The sequence below is a fragment of the Tamandua tetradactyla genome, chromosome 6, assembly GCF_023851605.1.
Source record: "Tamandua tetradactyla isolate mTamTet1 chromosome 6, mTamTet1.pri, whole genome shotgun sequence".
Lineage (NCBI taxonomy): Eukaryota > Metazoa > Chordata > Mammalia > Pilosa > Myrmecophagidae > Tamandua > Tamandua tetradactyla.
This window is the reverse complement of record NC_135332.1, coordinates 75,069,060-75,091,018: the sequence shown is the minus strand read 5'-3', so window position 1 is coordinate 75,091,018 and position 21,959 is coordinate 75,069,060. Positions and strand designations below refer to the sequence as shown.

The following is a 21,959-nucleotide window of genomic DNA, read 5'->3' as shown; positions in this document are numbered from 1 at the left end:
GAGCTCGAGGACACCACCAGGTAAGTGGGAGAGGGAGGCAAGCCTAGGAACCCCTGAATTGTGGCAAGCCAGCACCAGGCCTACAGAAGAAATGATGGTCTTGGGAAGAAATGAGATGGTCTTGGGAAGAAATGATGGTTTGGGAAGAAATGATGGTCTTGGGAAGAAATGATGGTCTTGGGAAGAAATGATGGTCTTGGGAAGAAATGATGGTCTTGCTGACATCATGATTTTGGGCTTCTAGCCTTCAAAACCAGGAGGCAATAAATGATGGTTGGTTAAACCAACTCACAGGGCAGCATTTGTCATAGCAGCCCTGACAAACTAAGACACTGTGGAAAAGCAGATGACCTAGCATAGCCAAAACAACTTTGAAAACAGAATATGGGTGGTAGACTCACACCACCTGGTTTCAAAACTTATGAGAAAGCTACAGTAATCAAGACAGTGTGACACTGGCACCAAGACAGACAGACAAATCAACGGAACAGAACAGAGAATCCAGAGACAGACCCAGCTTTTTGTTGAAGATGCAGCAGCAATTCAGAGGGTAAAGGATGGCTTTTTCAACAAGTGGTGCTGAAGTAATTTGATATCCACATGTAAAAATCACACTCCAATCTACAGTGTGCATCATCTGCAAAAATTAACTTAAAATGAATCATAGACCAAATCGTAAAATCTAAGACTATAAAACTTCTAGAAGTAAACGCAGGAAAAAGTGTTTGTGACCTCACTCTAGGCAAAGATTTCTCAGACAGGATACCAAAACACGATTCATAAAAGAAAAAAATTGATAAATTGGACTTCATCAAAATTCAAAACTTCTGTGCTTCAAAAAAACACTTTTAAGAGAGGAAAAACCAATCCACGAGCTAGAAGAAAGTATTTTGTAAATCATTTATCTGATAAAGGACTTACATCAAAAAATACATAAAGAACTCTCAACACCCAATATTAAGAAAGCAAACAATCCTTTTACAAAATGGAGAAAATATCTGTGCAGACGCTTCACCACAAAAGTACCTGGAAAAGAATAAGCGAGGGCGGGCAATGGTGGCACAGTGGTGGAGTTCTCACCTGCCATGCCAAAGACCTGGGTTCAATTCTCGGTACTTGTCCATGCCCAAAAAAAAGAATAAGCAGAAGGCTAACAAGGACTTGTAAAACACCTCCTTGGTTAGCAATCAGGGAAATGCCACCTCGCACCTCCCTCAGATACTGCCGCATGTTACCAGGATGGCCGTAACAAGATCGGTTTTCATACAGAAAACAACAACGTCCGTGAGGACATGAAGAGGTCGGGACCTTCCTATACTGCCAGTGGAAATATAAAACGGTGCAGTCAGCTTAGTAGTTTCTTAAAAAGTTAAATATCCACCGACCGGACAGGAGCCAGTCCTTTCCTCCTAGAGAGATATGGTCCTGAATGTTCTTCTTAGCATCTGTATTTGTAAGAGCAAACAACCGGAATCAACCCCACTGCCCATCAATGGATAAACAGACTGTAGTAATGTGTACAATGAAATGAACTTGTCACACGTTCCACAATATGAACGAATATCAAAATAACTGTGCCACCTTGTTGTTCAAGATGCAGTGGAGAGGCTGGAGGGAACTGCCTGAAAATGTAGAGCTGTGTTCCAGTAGCCATGTTTCCTGATGATGATTGAACAATGATACAGCTTTCACAATGAGACTCTGCGAATGTGAAAACCTTGTGTCTGATGCTCCTTTTATCTACTAAACCAACAAAAGTGTAGAACACATGGAATAAAAATAAAGAATAGGGGGAACAAACGTTAAAATAAATTTAGTTTGAAATGCTAGTGGTAAATGAAAGCGAGGGGTAAGGGGTATGGTATGTATAACTTTTTTTCTCTGTTATCGTTTTATTTCTTTTTCTGTTGTCTTTTTATTTCTTTTTCTAAATCGATGCAAATGTTCTAAGAAATGATGAATATGCAACTATGTGATGATATTAAGAATTACTGATTATATATGTGGAATGGAATGATATCTTATTGTTTTGTTTGTTTGTTGTTAATTTTTTTAATAAAAAAAAATTGTCCCAATAAAAATAAATAAATAAATAAATGTGCCAGTTGAAGGAAGCCAGTCAAAAGAGAGTGCATACTCTGTGATTCTAGTTATAATAAATTCCAGGAAATACACACTCTTCTGTAGTGACAGCCAGAGTTGAGGGGGTGCCCCGGGGCCGGGAAGGGCAGGAGGGAGGGCTACAGAGGAGCAAGAGGAGACTTTTGGGGGAGTTGGAAATGCTCATCTTGACAGGAACATATGCATGTGTCAACACTCACCGGAGTGTACACTTTAAATAGGGAGGTTTATCTTATGTCAACTGTACCATGTTGATCTTTTTAAAGATGCAAAGTTTATTCTGTACCCAGGGCAACTCTGTGAAATGCCTCTGGGAAGGATCTTTCCGCAGAGCGACGTCCCAGCCACCTGCAGACCAAACCTCCCTGGCGGGGCTGCTCCCACGGAGATGCTCCTTGCCGCGGATGCTGGGGTCGCACAGCCCCTGGGCTCCTCAGGGCTGGGTGGTCCCTGAGAGCAGGATGGGAAGGCCCCTTCCCCAGCAGCCTGACTGCCCACCCCCCCCCCACCCCACCCCCCCACCCCCACCCCCGCCGCCAGCAACTGGTCTGCATCCATCCTCTCCCAGCTCCCTGCTCAGGTTGCATCTCCTGAGCCCCTGTCCTCCTTCTGGGAGGTAAGTGGGTCACAAAGACACGGATTTACTGTTCGGAACACAAGCCCAGCTCTGGCTCAGAGCCCAACTCCCCCACCTGGGCAGGTGCCATGATCCCCATGCCATGGAAGCCAGGACCTTCCCCTGGGCTACCACAGCAGGTGCCACCTGTGTGCACACCTGGCTGAGGGCGGGGCTTTCGCCTTCCGGCCATGATCAGGCAGAACAGGGTCCGCAGGGGAGGTCACTGGCCATTCAGAGAAAAGCGGCCGTCTCTGAAGGCCTTGCCAGTTTCAAAGACGGGGCTACAAGGGGCCCCGGTGCTCTCCAGCCGTGAACAGGAATATGTCCTGACACTCCATGACAGTCGTGAAGACACGACACGTGGTGAAAGAACCAGACACACGGGGCCATGCGTGCTCTGACTCCATTTATACCCCATGTCCAGGGCAGGCGGGTCCACAGAGAGAAGAGGTTAGTGGTTGCCAGGGCGTGGGTGGGGGCACGGGGAGCTGCTGCTTCTCTTTGTGTGATGGAATGTGCTGGAATCAGAGAGCGCCCATAGTTGCACAACATAGTAAATACACTAAAAGCTTCTGAACTGTTCACTTTAAAACAGTGAACTATATGTGATATGAATTATATCTCAATAACAATACTAGTTAATGAGAAAAGGGGTCCCAGGAGAAGGGCTGGTGGCCAGGGCTTAAACAAAGAGCACCTTCCCACAGCTGCAGTGGAAGGGAGCCCAATGATGGGGCTTGCCACCCCCCACCTCCCCCACAAGACCTGCGCCTGCCTGCACACCTCGGCAGCTCAGCCCTGCACACTCACCCCCTAGTCAGGGGTGCCCTCTCTGTTCTGCACTTTCTCCACAGGACCCCATGGCTGACCACCCCCTCGCTGTGACCGGCAAGTTTCTCGGCACCCCAAAATGGCCTGTGTAGGGAGCCACAGCCAGGTTGCCCCAAGTCAAGGTCAGGGATAGGCCAGGACACTGTCCCAGGCCCGATGAGCCCCAGGCTTCGTCCCTTGTGGTCACTGAGCCCATGGGCAGCTCCACTAAGGCCCCAGCTGTCAGCACAGTAGTGGCTTCCCCTGGACACAGCCTGCCCCCACGACTTCCCCTCTCCTCCCTCCTCTGAGTTTCCTGTCCCCCACTGAATGCTGTCCCACCTGCCCAACCTTCGAACCCCCGCAAGCTCAGCTCAGGCACCCACCCCCACCCCCCACCTACCCACCCCAAGTCCACAGTGCGCCCCTGTGCTCTCCAGGTCAGGAGGCCTATCTTCTGCCAAACCGACTGCACCATTTTGCATCTCCACCAGTAGTGTAGGGAAGGTGGGGAGCCCGACACAGGGGCATCCAGGAAAGGGCAAGCGCCGGGCGCGGTGTTGTCCCCCCCTCACCCCCACACTCACCTGCGGGATGAAGCCGCAGCAAGTCACCGTGTGGAAGCCGAACTTGGTCACGTGCTGGGGCTCATCCCCCGCAGCCCCCCGGCCTGTGGACAGAGATCCGTGAGCTGCCGGGTCTCCCTGTCCTGCTGCCACACTGCGCAGGCGGGGCCGGGGCAGGGGCGCGCGCGGGGCCAATGCGTGGGCGCAGGGCCAAAGCGTGGCCGCAGGGGCGAGGCGTGGGCGCAGGACCGAGGCGTACCCACTGTGCTCTGCCTCTTCCTCGACTTGTCCCGGAGCTTCTGGTTGTGCAGGTGCAGATCTGCCATCTGTTCCCCAAGTTTGGAGGCATGACTGAGAAAGAAGAAATGCGGCCAAATAAAGCGAAAATTAAAAAGAGCAGCTGTTTGAGGCGCTCCAACTTGAGACTTGTTTTAAAAATCTTAAAAAATACTCACCAGCCAGAAACCAAAGGGCAAATACTGTATGGTCCCACTGAGATGAACTAACATTAATGAGTGAATTTGGAGAATTTCAGTTAAGAACAGAGGTCATCAGGAGATAGAAATAGGGTAGATACTGGGTAACTGGAGTTGAAGGGATACAGATTGCGCAACAGGTTGATTGCAAAACTTCAGAAATGGAGAGCACAATACTACCTGATTGTAGCACAGTTTAGTACATTGAATGAAGCTGAATGTGAGAACGATAGAGGGAGAAGGGCTGGGGTATAATATGAAACCAGAAGGAAAGACAGACAATAAAGACTGAGATGGTATAATCTAGGAATTCCGAGAGGGTACAATGAAGTGATGAAATGTACAAATTTTAAAATGTTTCAGCATGAAGAAGAACAAAGGAATGTCAGTATTGCAGGGTGTTAAAACAGATGGTCATTCATATTTTAAAACTTCAACTTCTGTGAGAAACTAAAGCAAAAAATGTTTATTTGGTATAAAATTTATATTTTGACTAGTGCATTTCCTAATTTAACTTATACAGACAGTTTATTTGAACACCATAAATACATGGAACCTTGAATAGGGCATGAGATTTTGTAGGTTTGTCCAGAGTGGTGCCCCAATAAATCCCAGAGTGACTTGAACAGTGAATAAAGAAGTATTTGCAAAGTCCCCTTGGGGGAATGGTGAGAAGGGAAAATTCATCTTCCCCATTTGGAGAATTCCTGATTTTCTCACAAGCAGTGGGGACAACCAAATCAATAGTTCCTATGAAACTTATCCCCGCAAAGGATAGGCTAAGCCTACTTAAAATTAGGCCCAAGAGTCACCCCCAGAGAACCTGTTTTGTTGCTCAGATGCGGCCTCTCTCTCCCAGCCAACACGACAAGCAAACTCACTGCTCTCTCCCTCTGTACATGGGGCATGACTTCCAGGAGTGTAAACCTCCCTGGCAATGTGGGACGGAAAGCCTAGAATGAGCTGGGAATCAGCATCAAGGGATTGAGAAAATCTTCTCAATCAAAAGGGGGAAGAGAGAAATGAGACAAAATAAAGTATCAGTGGCTGAGAGTCGAGAGGTTATCCTGGAGGTTATTCTTATGCATTATATAGATATTCCTTTTCAGTTTATGGTGTATTTGACGGCGGCTAAAGGGAAGTACCTGAAACTGTAGAGCAGTTCTCCGGTAGCCTTGTTTCTGGAAGATGATCGTATAAAGATATAACGTTTACAATGTGACTCTGTGATTGTGAAAACCTTGTGTCTAATGTTCCCTTTATCTAGGGTATGGACAGATGAGTAAAAAATAGGAATGAAAAACAAACAACTAATAGGGAGAACAAAGGTTAGAATATATTGGGTAGATGGAAATACTAGTGGTCAACGAGAGAGAGGGGTAAGGGGTACGGTATGTATGAGTTTTTTCTTTTTTCTTTTTATTTCTTTTTCTGGAGTGATGCAAATGTTCTAAAAAATGATCATGGTGATGAATATACAACTATGTGATGATATCGGGAGCCATAGATTGTATACCATGTATGGAATGTTTGTATGTTAAGAATGTTTGTGTTTGTATGTTGTTTTGCTTATAAAAATATTAAAAATACTCCCCAATAAAAAACACTTTCCATTCTTTAAAAAGAACGGACTCCAGGCAATGACATTTCGAAAGGACAAAATGGTGTAAAACCAAGAGGTGGCTGGTGGGTGTCTTTGATAGAAGTCATGGGATGAACTGGGGATTTAGGAGTTCATTCTCAAAAAGTAACATTAAGTGAAAAACCAGCCACCAAGTTTTTAAGAAACAAATATACATCACATACAGGAGAAAGATTGGGGTGGTAATAATGGAGCAAAATGCTAATGGTCCTCTTAATTTGTGGGTAGAACTGTGGGTGTTTTATATCTTTTACACAAACTTGCATTTTCCATTTTAAACAATAAGTATGCATGGCTTTTTTAATTAGAAAATAAATAACAACAAAAAGCTATCAATCCAATTGAGAAATGGGCAAATGACTTGGATAGATATTTCTCAAAAGAAGATATACAAATGGCCAATAAGCAACTAAAAAAATGTTCAACATTATTAACCATTAGGGAAATACAAATTAAAACCACATGGCAGGGCGGGCCGCGGTGGCTCAGCGGGCAAAGTGCTTGCCTGCTATGCCGGAGGACCTCGGTTCGATTCCCGGCCCCAGCCCATGTAACAAAAACAAAGAAACGGAATACAATAAAACAAGAAAATGTTTAAAGATGTTTCCCTTTCTTCCTTCCTTCCTTCCTTCTATCCTTCCTTCCTTCTCTCTGTCTTTCCTTTAAAAAAAAAAAAAAAAAAAAAAAAAAAAACCACATGGCAAGAGTGCATGGGTGGTTCAGTGGTAGAATGCTCGCCTTCCAGGAGGGAGACCCGGGTGCAATTCTCAGACCGTGCACCCAAAAAAAAACAAAGTAAACACAAGACATCACTTCACAGCTAGGAGAATGGGTGTTATTGCCAAAAAAAAAAAAAAAAAAAAGGAGGGGGGGCAATGGTAGTGCAGTGGCAGAGTTCTCGCCTGTCATGCCAGAGACCTGGGTTAGATTCCCGGTGCCTGCCCACGCGAAAAAAAAAAAAAAAAAGGAAAATAACTGTGAAGTCTATTCTTTGCTAGTTGGGACATAAAATGGTGCAGCCGCTGTGGCAAATAGTCTGATGGGTCCTAAGAAAATTAAACAGGACCAGCATGTGGCGGGGCAATTACAGCCCAGCTGCGCCCCGGAGCCACCTGCACAACCTGCCCAGTGGTCATGGACACACAGAATGTGCTCCCATGCCAAGGGCTAAAGAAAGGAGGTTCACACGCGAGGGGACAAACTGTGTCTGGCTCCACCTCTATGGAATATGCAGCCTAGGCAAGTCCTCGGGGACAGAGAGGAGATGAGACTGAGGGGTGGGGGAGCTGAGGGGGGCTGCTTCCCCGATACTCGCTCTGCTTTGGTCATGGCACACCGTGGGTGGTGAGCGGCGGGAGGGTTGCACAGCATGGCAGCTGCAATCAACGCCACACAGGTGTGCACTCAGAAACGGTAAAAACGCAAACCATTATGCACATGTTTTCACAATAAAAATGAATTGAAAAAAATTGCAAGCTGGGATTCTTATTGGCCTTTCCTCTGGCGACGGCTACGCGCTCACTCTCCCCTTCCCTCCCCCTCCCCCACCTTGTCCCTGGCGCTCCCAACCCTAACCCACCGGGCACACACCTGCTCAGGCCCCGCATCTTCAGGTACTCCATCACGAAGGCGGCCCCGCCTCCCGGGAGGTCGAGGATCTTGAGGGGCCGGGGCGCCCGCACCAGGCCGCTGCCCCGCAGGGCCTCCAGGCTCGCCATCTCCCCAGCAAACATCTGCCGGGCCTGCGGGGGCGGCGCGTCATCCCGGCCCCCAGTGCCCACCAGGGGCCGATCCGGCCGGGCCCACACTGAGCCCCGCTGTGCGCCGGGCCCGGAAGGTCCAGGGCCGGTGTAGACCGTGCACCGGCTGCGTCCCGGCCTAGGCCCCACCATCCCAGGAGGCTTTGGTTTCTGCACTTGGTCTGCTCCAGAGCCCCAGGGCTTGCGGGAGGAGGCAGGAAAAGGATCCGGAGGCCCCGCGCAGCGCGGGGGAGACCAGGCTTGGGACTTCAGAGGGTTGGCGGGCAGGGGCAGCGGAAATATCCTGCCGCAACCGAGAGTCTCCCAAGCCCAAGCAGTCCCACCCAGTGGAAAGGGTTCCCAGGGCGCAGAGGGCAGTGGGTCCTGGGCAGAGGTTCCCACACGTCCCCAGCTACCCCCGAGGGCAGAGCGCAGAGCTTCCCCAGCTGCCTCGGCTTTCTGTGTCACCATCACCATTTCCCACCATTAAATAGGGCCCTTTGAAGCAACAAAGGGTTTTAGAACAAGCGGGTCCTAAAACACCGCAGCCTGAAGGAAGAGAGAGTCTCAGAAGGGACCTGCGCTGAGGGGCAGGAAGGGGCAGAGGCAACCCAAAGCCGTGGGCCTGGAGGCAAAAGGCAGCAAATTGGTCCTGCAGCCGAGACAAACTTCGGACTACCAGACAGGGTTTGAGGCTCCCTCAACCTGCATGAACCCCGCCCAGCCCGGGAGGCCCTCTCCACCCTCACCCCACCCCTAACTCTCTCCACCCCCCTCCACCCACTGCAGCCCTCTCCACCTCCCCTCCCCTCCTCTCCCCCCTCACGCCTCACCCCCCCCACACTCCCCTCTCGCCCCATCCTCTCCACCCTCTCTACACCCCCCACTCTCCTCCCCCTCCCTCAGCCCCTCTCCTCTACCCCCTTACACCCCCTCCCCCTCCTCTATTCCCTCTCCACCTCCCTCCACCCTACCCCTTTCCTTCTCTACCCCCTCCCCTCCTCTCTACCCTCTCTCTTCTCCATTCTCTCTCCATCCCCCTCCACGCCGCACCCCCTTCCACCTTTCCTCCCTCTCTACCTCCGGGACCCCTGCACGCGCACACGCGCGCGCACACGCACACACACACACACACACACACACACACACACACACACACACACACACACACACACACACACACACAGCCTACGCCCCGGCCCAGCTCTAACCCCAGGGCGGGCAGCACCTGAGTCCTGTGGTTGACCTTGACGAACACAGGCCCCGCGTCCGTGTCATAGGCGCGGCCCTCGCTGATGCACCCTGCCCCAGGGCTCCCGAAGGCGCGCAGGGTGGCGGTCCGCAGCTCAGCGCGCAGCAGCTGCTCCATGGCGCCTGGGGCGACGATCTGCGCAGCCGGGAGGGCGCGGCCTGCATGCGAAGTGGAGCTGCGGGCCAAGCGCCCTCCCGCTCCCTCGATCCGAGGTCCGCGCGCCCTTGCTGCCCCGCCGCGGTCGGCTCGGGCCTGTGCCGGCGGTCGGAGCCCGGCGCCTGCACTCCCGGCTCTAGGGGTGGGGAGGGATGCGGGAGATGGCGCGATCTCTACCGGGCGGCGAGCTCCCCGCTCCCTGGGTGGGGAGCGGCGCAGGGTTGGGTGTAGGAGGTGGGGGCGATTGCGGCCCGGCCACGCCCTCCTCCAGGGTGGCGGAGTGGGGTCCGCATGCCTGGCAGGGGCGGCCTCAGTCCAGCCAGACTCCAGTCCCCAGTCCAACACATAGTGGGGAACAGGGAGGGAGCATGACCCACCCCCCCACCCCCACCCCTCCCTGCCATGGGCCTTCTGCAAGATGGAAAGGGTGCGGAGAAATGGGGTGGGGGGGGCGCCCTAGACCACATGATCAACACGTGTGGGACAGACCCACCAGGACCTGTGGACCCAGCCAGCCCTCCCGGTCCCTGACCTGCAACTTAGAGGGATGGAAGGCACAGGTGTTCCTTGAACCTCTAGGGCCTGTGGGCATAAGTCGCCCCACTGTGCAGACAGGGCTGGGCGCAGCTAACCACATCACAGCCACAGTGATACCCAGGACTGGTGCTGGGCGTGCAGCCAGGGCGCCTGGAATGGCAGAAGATAGGAGCTGCCCTGGAAGCACAAGCCCAGCTGCCTGAAGGCTCCAGACACTCACTCACAGCTTAAAGGGGTTTTCCAACCACAGGCCAGCCAGGATCCCAGGTACCATTGCCTCCTGCTCCCCACTCTGTGACGGGGTTCCTTCAGCCCCTAGTTTCTTTTGCACACCTCAAAACGCCATGGGAATTGCCCCGCCAGGCTGGTGAGGCAGGCTGTTTTTGCTAAATGGCTGAGACAGGAAGAGAGAAAGTCGCTGGATGAATGTTTAGTCAGATACCCAGGACTTCTAATAGGAATTCCCGCCACCCTGTACACTTTCTCCCCTACATTTCTAGTTTTGTCCGTGTACTCATTGGCTGCCTCTTCCTAAGACACTGTATTAGAATGGCGTCTGTAGTGCATTTCCTCCTCCCTCTGGTGGACTGGCGTGTTTTATGCTTCACCACACACAACCACATGCCCGGCTATGCAGGACTCTGAGGCCTCTTGCCCAGAGTTGGGGTGCTTGTCCTTGCACCATCTTCTCTAACACTCCAGCAACTGCTGGAAGGTGCTCCAGAGCCGGGAGGGGTTGGAGCTAAGTCACCGACAGCCAGCGCCCTCCTGTCATGGCGCCACTGGCTCTCGCAGCCTGCGCCGAGTCACGGCTCATGGGACATCAGTCACATCAGAGTGAGGCTTAAGTGACAAGCCCATCCACGTCCCTCTGCCCACTGACTGTTAGGCTCCCACTTGATTAACCACAGAGGAGGGGGAGGCACTGGAGCTGCATTTCCCAAACAGCTCCAGCTGCAGAATAAACACCTGTTATGAAGACCTGAGGTCCAGCAGCAGCCAAATTAAAACCACCCTGGAAACCAGCCGAGGTCTCGTTGATGAAATGGGAAATAAAAGAACAGCATATTCCCTTAAAGCAAAACCATTCAGGGTGATCTTCTTCCTCAGAAGCAGCCATCGGGTTCTCCAGGGCCAGAGTAAACAAATTAAAATCCTGGCAACTGAGAGTCCTGGGATTACTAGGTTTGAAACTGACAACCACAAGCGGTTAAAAGAAATCACAATCCTTTGAATACTAAAGGCGTACAATTTCTGTTTGGAATTCCACTGAGGGGCCCTCACCTGTGACAGAAACCAGCAAACCAGAGGAAATCGTACCCATCCACTTTAGCCCACGGGAGGGAGGGCACGAGGCCTGCAAGCACTGCTTGCAGGTGTGAGCCCGCCCCATTAGGTGGACCCCAAAGCTAACTCTCCAGTTCCCTTCCTTCTCCCGCTAGTGCTCACCAAACTTCACACTGTGAGAGCAGCAGTTAAAACTACAGGTAGTCCCTGGGCCACCCTGCCCTTCTTCTGGAGCCCTGTGCCAGACTTTTATTTGAACAAAAGACTAGATAAAAACTGCACTTTTAAGAAACAATAGTTGTATCAATTTATTGTGACAAAAAAAATGGCAAAGGTTTCCTGGCAAACAACTAAGATAAATACTGAATTAAAATGTAAATGAGGGAAATAGTCTCACACATCACTGGATCCACAAAAGTTTATTCAAATTTCTATGCAAAAGCATTTATTTCTTAGCATCAGTGCCTCCTGATGTCAATTCCATAGCTTCCATGCTGAACAAGGGACTCTTCAGGTGAGCTCTCGCTCCTCACCGCAGCAGAACACATCAAACCGTAGAAAACCTGCCACGCGGTAGGGCCCAGAGCCCCCGTCCAATGGACCCAGCCCCCCACCCCCACCCATCACAATCTGCAGGCCTGTTCAGCCTGCAGCAGCCTCCCGAGGTAATCCTCAGAGCTGAGGAATGTCAGTTGTGGAATTGGTCCTTATAAGAAGCTTCTAGAAGTGAGGTGGTTTAATGCCCAGACTGAAATCATATCCATCAAAGGAAACCCGAGCAGCAGCACCATCAACAGCTCGACACACTGCTGGCCCAAGTGTAGGGAGGACCGTGGGTAGCATTGGGGAGCAGTGGTGGGCAGCTGCCCCTTCCACGTGCCCCCAAGGCCACACACATCCCCATCACGTCTTTACCTCCGAGGCAGCCAGCAAGGCTCAACGCTGCCTGGGTCTCATGGACCCCTCTGTTCATACCACATTCCTAGTGTGGTTTATCTAGCCATGAAATCTAACAAAATGGACAAGTCTAAGATAACAAAACTTTTTCGGAGATATGACTTTACAAGGCTTGAAAATAAGCTACTGAGTTGACTGAGCTATTCCAGCCATATGAAAGAGCAGGCAAGAGTTAGTGATGAGGGCGCAAAGGACACGGAGGCTCCCAACCACTGGAATCTAGCTAGGATTGGAGGCATCTACCCCACCCCACCCCGAGCCCACTCCTCAGAGAGGCCAACTCCCCAGAGGAGAGCCAGCTTACTTGATGAGATTCCTCATGATGTTTAGGGAAGACCCTCTGTACCCAGACCCAAAATGATTCCAGTGGTTCAAGTAGTGAAACAGCTGATACAGCTGAAGGCGCTTCTCAAATCCGGGAGCCTGGGGGATTTTGCTGTGGTAGGCAGAATAAAAGGAGCTGCTGAAGCCCCCAAACATGCCAGCTATTGCCAGCTCGTACTCAGAGTGGCCATAGAAGGACGCTGGATCGAAAATGATGGGCCCAGAGGAATCCTCGGCTACGTTGCCTCCCCAGAGGTCTCCATGGAGTAAGGCAGGGATGATCTCCAGACCACGGAAAAGCTCAGGGATCTTTAACTGAGAGAGGAGGTGGGATGTAAGAAAGTAGCCGCTGAAGTTTCCTAAAGGCTACGCCACAGTAACCTGGAGGCCTCATGTGCACAAATGCACCCAGCTCAAGCAGTGGGCTGGGGACATGACAGGGACGGGGCCAGCTGCTTCCACTCTGTTCCCCATCCAGAGCCAGACAGAGTGGCCTCTGCATCAGGGCCACCTCGGCATCAGGGCTGTGGGCGTGGCCCGGGGCTGGCCCTGGGCAGGCAAGGGCTCCACTCACCTGCAGAGCAGACCAGAGCTCACGGGCCTCCCTGTCCCCAGAGGCTTTCTCTACCATGTCCATCTGCGGCTGGATGCGCTGCTGGGCATAGAACATGACCCAGTCCTGCTGCCAGTCATTCACCTGCGCAGGGAAAAGCAGAGCTCGGCAGGCCAGAGCCAATAAAGAAAGCAGCATAGCTGAGTGCATCCTGGGCCACCTCCTCTGCTACAGACCCCAGAGCATAGAAAAGCAGAGGAGGGACCTCAAATGTTCCATGGACAGGGCAGTCCTGGGGAACCAAATGTCCTGTCAGTAACCCATGTTTTCCAACAAGTGTCAGATGTATCAGCTTGAACTTAAAATGTTCTGTCGCAGAGGGCAGGCAGAAAGGGCTGAGGAAGATCCCAATCAGGAGGGCTTGCCCAGCCAGAGGCGACCTGCAGTGGTATGGGTCTGAGACATTAGGGGTGATGCTACAGCAAACAGCAGGGGCCAGGTACCAGAGGAGGCCGAAGTGGGGAGCTGCCGCACAGCACAGTGCCCCACAGACACACTAGGACCCTGAATTCTGTCCCAAGCATTGTGGGGAGAAGGGACACCACCAGTGGGAACAACAGGGCCCACTGTGTGGCTCCCACAACTGAAAAGCTCTAGACAGTTTCTTGTTATTTATACTCACGTTGAAGCCCGGAGACCCGAGTTAATCACCTTCTTGGCCTGGAAGGCTCTGATCATCCACTCGGCCACAGATGACCCCACTAGGCTACCTCCTATCCAGCCGGCACTGCCTTCTCCAGGGACCCATAATGTGAAAAGCCACTGCAGAGCCCCTTTCAAAAAGACCACTGAGAGCTCACAGCCAGACCACAGGCTTACTACCCAGCAGGGCGGTAAGGCAGACTTGCAGGGGTAGACTAGCTACAGGGGCAAATCTACACGTACACACACACATGCACCCACACAGGGGGTTCAGGAGAGGGAGGAGAGCGGTAGGCTGGAAGCCCCTCACGTGCCCCTCAGTGATGCCCACCGCCAATAACCCAGAGCAGCCCTGTCTTAGCAGATAACCTCCTACCACATTTCAAAACCTGAGCAGTGTCTTCTACACTCGCTTTCCCACCAGGAAACCCTAAATGTTTTCTGGATTTGCCAGCACTCCGTCTTGCAGCAGCCCCACTCCTGTCCTGAGAGCAGAGCTGCGTTGCCACACACTCCACTGCTGGCACCAAGTACCATCCCCGGAATTCCCAGGAGTGATGACCATAAAATCATAAAACAAAGTTACAATCCCGTTTTGTCATGTTGTCTTTGATGTTTTAACATATTTAAAATAAAGTTTAAAAAAAATTCTACTTTTTGCCACCCTTGAAATCTAGCGTACTGACTTGCTGCTCTTCCTCTCCACTTCCCTGTGCCCACCTGGCACGCCAGGTGGGTGTGTCTGTTTGAAGCTGTCGTGTGCCCCAGAAAAGCTATGTCTTTTTCCTGATCCAGTTTTGTGGGGGCAGACCTATGGCTTAGGGTGAAAACTGTGAATGGATTGTTTCCACGGAGATGTAACACACCCCCTTTTGATAAGATGGAGATGCCACTCCGCCCATTGAAGGTGAGTCTTGATTCGTTTACTTTAAAAGGGGAGACATTTTGGAGGAAGCTCAGGGACTTGGAGAACAGTTGCTTCAGAGCCAAAAGAGACATTTGGAGAGGAAGAAAGAAAACGCCCCCAGGGAAGTTATTTGGAACCGGAAGCCAAAGGACCAGCAGGAGCCAGCTGCAGGCCTTCCCAGCTGACAGAGGTGTTCTGGACCTTTCTTGAGTCAAGGTATCTATCCCTGCTTGCCTTGGTTTGAACATTTTCATGGCCTTAGAGCTGAACATTTGTAACTTAATAAATTTCCTTTATAAAAGCTGCTCCATTTCATTCCGGCAGCTTTAACAAACCAAAACAGTAGGTAAACCTAGTGTCAGCCTCTCAAAACTCATCAGGGAACAAGCAGGTAGGAAGACTTCAGAGCTTCACCAAGACGGAGAGGGTGTGTGTCCCCCACATCACAACTAGCAGTTAAACTGGCTGTGATACGGAGGTAGCACTTGGGTGCACTCACCTGGGGGAGGTACCCACAGCAGGTCACCACATCAAAACCAAACTGATCCACAAAGGCGCGTTCCGCCTGCCCACCTCCTTGGCCTTGGGAGCAAAAGAAAAGATGTCACGTGGCCCCCTTGCCAGAGGCTCTGGTTCCCGCTCACGGAGTCTAGCCTCACACTGAGGCCGGGCTGAGTGCGTTCTTCTCCCCTCTCCTCGCCCAAAGGCTAGCTGGTTTCCACTAAGCTTCAGAACCCAAAGGTCAGAAGCCTGTTCTGACAGAGAAAAACATCAAAGGGCACCAACTGCTTCCCGGGAGGGCCAACCAGGAAAGGGTGTTTTTCAGTGGCCAGCTCAGCACTTCCATCTTTGAAAAATAAACTCCTATGCTTGGAAACAGTCTCAAATCCTTTGCAGCACCATGTCATCAAAGCAAATCCCAAAAGACTGAGGTCATGCAGGGTCAGGACGGACAGCCTGGCAGTGCCGTCTGTCCACACTTGGAGTCTCGCATGTCAGCTCCTTTGCTCACAGTCACAACACAGACAGAAATACAGAGGTTCCCTTAACCAGCACCACACACAGCTCAAGAAAGAGCAAACCAGGAGGGCTGCCATTCAGAGCCTCAAGAATGGCTGCTCTTTAGAAGAGAAGACATTGTAGTCAAAGGCATTCTTTGTACAGAAAGCCAGAGAAACTTCCACAACACATTCTTCAAGGGAGTAAGAGGGAAAGCAACCCTAACACCATAGGGTGTGGAGTCCAACAAGCATTCCCCTATTTCAAACACCTCTGTAACACATCATGCTAATTGATTCACTGTGTGCACACTGCGGATTTGTTACTTTTCTTTGCTTCTGCATCCTCCTGGCCACAGGTCTGCTTCTCACACAGCTGCATGTCACCCCCTGCCTGCCCCGGCTGGCTGAACATGCTAGACGGGAGCCCATACCCACTGTGCTCTCTTCCTTCCGGAGACTCTCTCCAAGCTTCCTGTTCTCCAAGTGTAGGTCTGCCAGCTGGGCTCCAAGCTTTGCAGCGTGACTGTGAAACAAAAAAGAACAACCTCCTCACCAAGTACAATGGCAAGTGCACCCTACCTGGAAGGCTAAACATTTTGAGGTTATACTATCCGTTTCGGTGAGCAAGGGAAAAGGAAGGGCAGTGAGATTTGCTGGCCTTTCCCCAGCCTCATTCAAGGCAGCAGCCAGACCCTGACTGGCATCTCACCTTAAGACGTTCCTTTCCCATGGGTTTCTAGCTTGCAGAATAGGTGCCACTCATTCTGCAGACACCAGAATGGGGCTGAGCTGTTCTCATTTAATAGCCCTCAAAGCCATACCCCCAGATACAACGGGCTTCATATGTAGAGGACCCACCCAGAGACACACCTGCTCAGGTACCGCATGTCCACATGCTCCATCACTAGCATACTCCCGCCACTGGGGGAGTCCAGAACCTTGATGGGTTTGGGCACTCTCACTGTGTTTGTCTTCAGGATGGCAGTTAAACTTGCCATCTCGCCTTCAAACATCCTCCGGGCCTGCGGAAATAACGGAGAGGAACAGTGGGGAGAGCAAGACCACTCCTGGAAGGGCTCTATGGAGACACATCTCCCTCAAGTGTTATGACTTCAGAGCCAGGCTATCCTGACCCAGGACTCCACAGTCATGGGCGGCTTCTCCAGAGGGGTGTTCTGGCAGAGCTGCACAGAGTTCTGAACCTGTGCAGGAATCAAGAGACTTATACTTTGAAGCATGGGACTTGATTTTTATGGCCTGGTTGAAGCCAAGCCTCTCCAGAAAGAAGTATGTTACTCCTGCTTCACCAAACATCATCTCTTTGAATGCCCTCAGACAACTTCTCAACCACAATCACTGCTTCCCGGGCTCCTCAGATACCACCCGCCCTCTTGTCCAGCAGCACACACCAGGAACCAAGGGTCACTTTTCACTTAAGTGGGCCACCAAGTTCTAGGCCACCTTCCAATTGTCACTGAAAACCATCTCCATTTCTTCTGCCATTTCCACCCTCATCCAGAGACCACTGCCCTGGGCCCCAAGGCCATCCTCCCCCTGTGTCCAGCACCTGCTGTTCTCCACACAACAGGGCTCCTTTGAAAAGGCAAATCCAAGCTTGGAACATACTCCAAGCTAGCGCCCTTCCTCACTTTCCTTGCAGGCCCCAACTTCCCACTCATTTAGGGTCACTACCCCAGCCCCACGCCTACACACACAAACACACACACACACACACACACACACACACACTCTCTCTATGCTCCTGTCTTAAGCCTTCCTTTGGTCCCTCAAATATCCCCTGCCTCTTCTGGCCTCAAAGCCTTCACAAAGCCTGTCACCACTGCTTGGAACTATAGTTCCCCATCCTCTGCCAAGCCAGCTCCCTTCTAGTCATCCTTCAGATTTCAAGTTAATTATCAGCTTCAATTTCTCAATCTTCCCTAACTTCCCAGAATAAATACCCCCCCTTCTAAATAAAATATGCATTAGCACATATACAGAAAAGTATACCACACATAAGTGTTCACCTCAATGAATTTTTACAAAGTCAACGCATCTAGGGTAACTACTACCAAGATCAAGGAACCGGATGTTACCTTCACCCAGACACTCTCCATCCTCCATCCCACAAGGGTTGCCCCGACCCTGACCTGCATCACCACATAGGTGTGTTTTCCAGCTTTGTCATTCTGTAAAGCACATTCACATGGCCCCTGAGGTCTGTCTCCTGTCACTCCACATGGTACTTGGAGGTCCCTCCGTGCGGATCACAGACAGTAAGAGTCCGTTCTCATTGTTGCATGGAGCTGCACTTGTGCATGTCCCAGCAGGATCTCATCTACTGCCAACTGACAGGGACTCCAGGCTGGAGCCACTGCAAATAGTGCTGCTGTGAGTTTTCTTCTATTTATTCTTGTACTTACTAACTCTGTAACCTCAGTCATGTTACTTAAGTTCTCCGGGCCTCCTTTTCCTCATCAAGTACTGATTTCACAGGCTCACTGACAAGATTAAATGGGTTAATAGCTAATGCTTAAGTAATACAGTCCAAACTCTTTATAAGTCGTATTGCTATTACTATCTTAGAGAATTAAAGTCACTGAGAAGGAAGATAACTATGTCTAAGGAGAATTTTCAGAGTATTCTCTTTGGAAGATAGAGGACACCCAACTGGGCCTGTTACACTTCATAGCATTCTGGTATGAAGAATACCAGAATTCTTACTGTGTGGTCCTGAGTTACTAACTAAAGGTAGAGCAGAACCAACATAAAATTAAGCTTCAGTTGGGGTGTGGTGCAGAAAACGATCCAGAACTCAAAAATAAAAAGGCAGAACATGAGAGAAAACTGATTATACAAGTATGCAAAGTACAGATAAGAATGAATACTCAAGAGGGAACTCGGTCAACTCCAGTAAAGGGTATGAAGGAAAACAGAGAAGCTACCACAGTCCTCCCTTAAAAGTCTAGAAAAAGATGTTCTTATCTCCAACAGGCAAAGCATAACAAATAGTCTCATTTCCAATATAACCCAGCAAATGTTTGTCCTCCAGCCACTTCACCTGTGTAACTTATACTGAATATTGCAAAGCAATCTAGAAAAATACATGACATGTTTGGAACTACTTACCAAAGAACTGAAAGGAACTTACGTGAGGAAGGGTAGCAAAAAGAAAGTGGACTTCAATGAGGGAAAAAACAGTGACAAAGAATTCAAAACAATGGCAGAAGAACAACGTTTAGGAAGCATCACCGCCTGGTTCTATTTTAGCCAAAGGAAAATACTGGCTTCTCCTGCACTTATTACGAATGCTAGTGAAGGAGACCTGAAAAGGATGGACTCCACCCCAGAGAACCACGGAGCCGCCCTGACACAGAATGCAAGCAGGGGCACCGATCCTCAGGCAGTTTGGGAAAATTCACGCAGGGTAACTTCAGAGACGAATATCTGACAAAACTCCATAAAAGGAATGTACAGGATGACAAGTAGCTGATCTGTAGAGAAAGAGTCCAAGGCTGGTCTAGGGAGAATGCAGCGTTTCCGACGCGTGTACACACGACAGGCGCAAGAACTCATTTAGGAGACAAAAATTAAAATAACTGCGAGGAGGAATTAGACGGATAGGGTACCAGTACAGGCAGGGTTTGCGACAAGGAAGATCCGATTCACTGTGCGCACCTTCAGTCCCGTGGGAAAGGCCCTAACCCTGCTCAACCCTCCTCAGTACCTTCTGGAGCATTCCCAAGCCTTCCAGCTCACAGGTTCTGGAGTGACCCTACTAAAGGCGGCAAAAAGACGCCAAACGCCAGAGGGCAACGTCAGTAGTGAGGTTCCAACTTCCTATGCGCCCTTGAGGATGAGTTCACCTACAAATAGAATGAGTGGGCGACGGGGGGAGGGAGGGGGTTATTGTTAAATTACTTTTCATAATTCAGAAAGAGTTCTGATCTCCGCAGGGCTAAATCATTGCACGACAGGTTGCCCGGACTGTCTGGTCCTTGTCCAAAATTCGCCAAATATATGGACTTCCTCAAAGTAGCTGCCACAAGGAACGCGAGGAAGAAATGCCCACCGCGTCCACCGTCAACGCTGCAGCCGAGAGGAGAACTAGGGCGGAGGCCTCAGGCCAGAGCCCCGCGAGCCACCAAACCTCCGGCTGCCTCCAAGTTGCACCCACCGGGCAGAACCCGGCGCCGGCTCCGTTGACGTTAAGTCGGGGGTCGCCAGGTGCCATCTGCCTCCTGCAGACCCCAGCCCCGGACCCCTGGACCGGACTGCGGACTCTAGAAACCCTGCAGGCCTCAGGCCGGGACCTGCAACCCGGACTCAGACCGGGACCCGGACGTCGAGCCGCGCGGCCCCCGGACACCCTCCGCCCCGCGCCCGGGGCGGGCCTGACCTCCGCCTTGGGGTTCACTTTCACAAACACCCGTCCTCGGTCCGTATCGTAGCTCTGGCCCTGGCTGATGCACCCGCCCCCCGAGTGGCCCGCGGCCTTGACGAAGCCGTAGCCCAGCTCCCGCCGCAGCAGCGCCTCCATGACCGCCGAGGCCCGCCCACCTCAGGACCAAACGCCGGTCGGGAGCTGGAACACGCGCGCTGATGGGCGAGGGGTGATGACGTCGAGGAGGGGCGGGGCCGACGAGGCGCGCGGGGATTGGGAGGGTGTGCGTGACGTCAGGATAGGGGGCGGGCCCAGATCTGGGCCGAGCTCCCAGACTGAGAAAGAGGCGGGGCTACATCACACCTGGGCGGGGCGGGGCCTCTGGACCCGCTGGGTCCTAGTCTGCGGAGCTCCGAGGGCAGCGCCCCCCGACCATGGCACTTTCTGTTTTCCCGGCGTTTCTCTGCTGTCCCCATGGCCCGTGAGGTGCTGATAGGTGGGCCTGCCTCGCACTGCCCCTGCCCCCTCTGACCCCCCTCCACCCCCTGCTCCCCTGGCCCCTGGTCCCCTAGCCCCTGCCTCCGCTCCTCACCCCTGCCCCCTGACTCTGCCCCCTCCTGGGGCGCGGTCCGGGCCCCCTCATGCCCCACTTTCTTTTTTAAATTTTTTTTATTTGTTAATTAAAAACATTTAACACACGAAATACAACATTAACATAGATAATCAGTAATTCACAATATCATCACCTAGTTGCATATTCATCATTTCTTAGAACATTTGCATTAATTCAGAAAAAGAAACAAAAAGACAATAGAAAAAGAAATGAAATGAACACAGGAAAGAAAAAAAAGTTTATACCTATCATACCCCTTACCCCTCGCCTTCATTGATCACTAGCATTTCAAACTAAATTTATTTTAACATTTGTTCCCCGTATTATTTATTTTTATTCCATATGTTCTACTCGTCTATTGACAAGGTAGATAAAAGGAGCATCAGACACAAGGTTTTCACAATCACACAGTCACATTGTGAAAGCTATATCTTTATTCAATCGTCCTCAAGAAACATGGCTACTGGAACTAAGCTCTACATTTTCAGGCAGTTCCCTCCAGCCTCTCCATTACATCTTGAATAACAAGGTGATATCTACTCAGTGCATAAGAATAACCTCCAGGATAACCTCTCTACTCTGTTTGGAATCTCTCAGCCATTGACACTATCTCATTTCCCTCTTCCCCCTTCTGGTCGAGAAGGTTTTCTCAATCCCTTGATGCTGAGTCTCAGCTCATTCTAGGATTTCTGTCCCACGTTGCCAGGAGGTCCACACCCCTGGGAGTCATGTCCCACGCAGAGAGGGGGAGGGTGGTGAGACTGCTCGTCATGTTGGCTGGAGAGAGAGGCCACATCTGAGCAACAAAAGAGGCTCTCTTGGGGGGTGACTCTTAGGCCTAGATTTTAAGTAGACTTGACCTATCCTTTGTGGGGTTAAGTTTCATATGAACAAACCCCAAGACTGGGGGCTCAGCCATCATTAAAGAGACTATGGCTGAGAATGTTCTAGAATTTATTAACTATATCAACGCTCAGATCCAAGTTCCCCTCAAAAATCCCAAGATAGATCAATTAAAAAGAAACTCATACAGGGTTGTCAAACATGGCTGAAGTACTGCTGCTGCTGCTGCTGTTGCTGCAGGGAAAATGCTGAGCCCTCCCCAGCCGCAGCGGGGGCGGTGATGAGGACGATTCAGCCTGCAGAAGTGTTTGCTGAGTGGTCCCAGTGCAGATTGCCTGGGTTTGATCTATACTGTATATGTGGACAGTTTGAATTTCTCCTTGAAAAGTCTTATCGCGAGCCTTTGTGCTTGTCTTGTCCCAGTGACTGGAGGGTCTCAGAAGCTCTTTTCCTCACAGAAAATAAGGTTC

At 51.0% G+C, this 21,959-nt stretch overlaps 2 protein-coding genes across 3 annotated transcripts in view; both read right to left on the bottom strand.

Annotated features, from left to right (window-relative positions):
• Window positions 1-9,604, bottom strand: part of FN3K (fructosamine 3 kinase) — a 38,756-nt gene extending 29,152 nt beyond the window's left edge. Inside the window, exons 1-4 of the mRNA XM_077166309.1 lie at window positions 9,202-9,604; window positions 7,825-7,976; window positions 4,376-4,467; window positions 4,138-4,220 (exon numbers count right to left, since the gene is read on the bottom strand). Coding sequence (XP_077022424.1) covers window positions 4,138-4,220; window positions 4,376-4,467; window positions 7,825-7,976; window positions 9,202-9,342 — 468 coding nt within the window. The 5' untranslated portion in view covers window positions 9,343-9,604. The remainder of the gene's footprint in view (window positions 1-4,137; window positions 4,221-4,375; window positions 4,468-7,824; window positions 7,977-9,201) is intronic.
• A 2,005-nt stretch (window positions 9,605-11,609) lies between these two features.
• Window positions 11,610-20,260, bottom strand: FN3KRP (fructosamine 3 kinase related protein). Of its 2 annotated transcripts, XM_077166308.1 has the most exons (7): window positions 20,210-20,260; window positions 19,377-19,515; window positions 16,520-16,671; window positions 16,081-16,172; window positions 15,148-15,230; window positions 13,061-13,183; window positions 11,610-12,801 (listed from the first exon to the last, which is right to left on the bottom strand). In XM_077166308.1, exons 2-7 carry the CDS (start codon window positions 19,386-19,388, stop codon window positions 12,463-12,465), a joined length of 801 nt encoding a protein of 266 aa, XP_077022423.1. In that variant the 5' UTR covers window positions 19,389-19,515; window positions 20,210-20,260; the 3' UTR covers window positions 11,610-12,462. The 2 variants fall into 2 exon arrangements, with proteins under 2 accessions (XP_077022423.1, XP_077022422.1); XM_077166307.1 differs by lacking the exon at window positions 19,377-19,515 and having other exon boundaries at window positions 20,049-20,246.
• Between the last annotated feature and the right edge of the window lie 1,699 nt (window positions 20,261-21,959).

Bases quoted from the DNA above. Each gene is read 5' to 3' on its own strand.
- FN3KRP (XM_077166307.1), bottom strand. From the start codon at position 20,189: ATGGAGGCGCTGCTGCGGCGGGAGCTGGGCTACGGCTTCGTCAAGGCC. The intron at 16,173-16,519 runs GTGTGTCTCTGG...TTTGTTTCACAG, and splicing joins GACATGCGGTACCTGAGCAG to TCACGCTGCAAAGCTTGGAG. The intron at 13,184-15,147 runs GTGAGTGCACCC...TTCCCTGCGCAG, and splicing joins GCTGTGGGTACCTCCCCCAG to GTGAATGACTGGCAGCAGGA.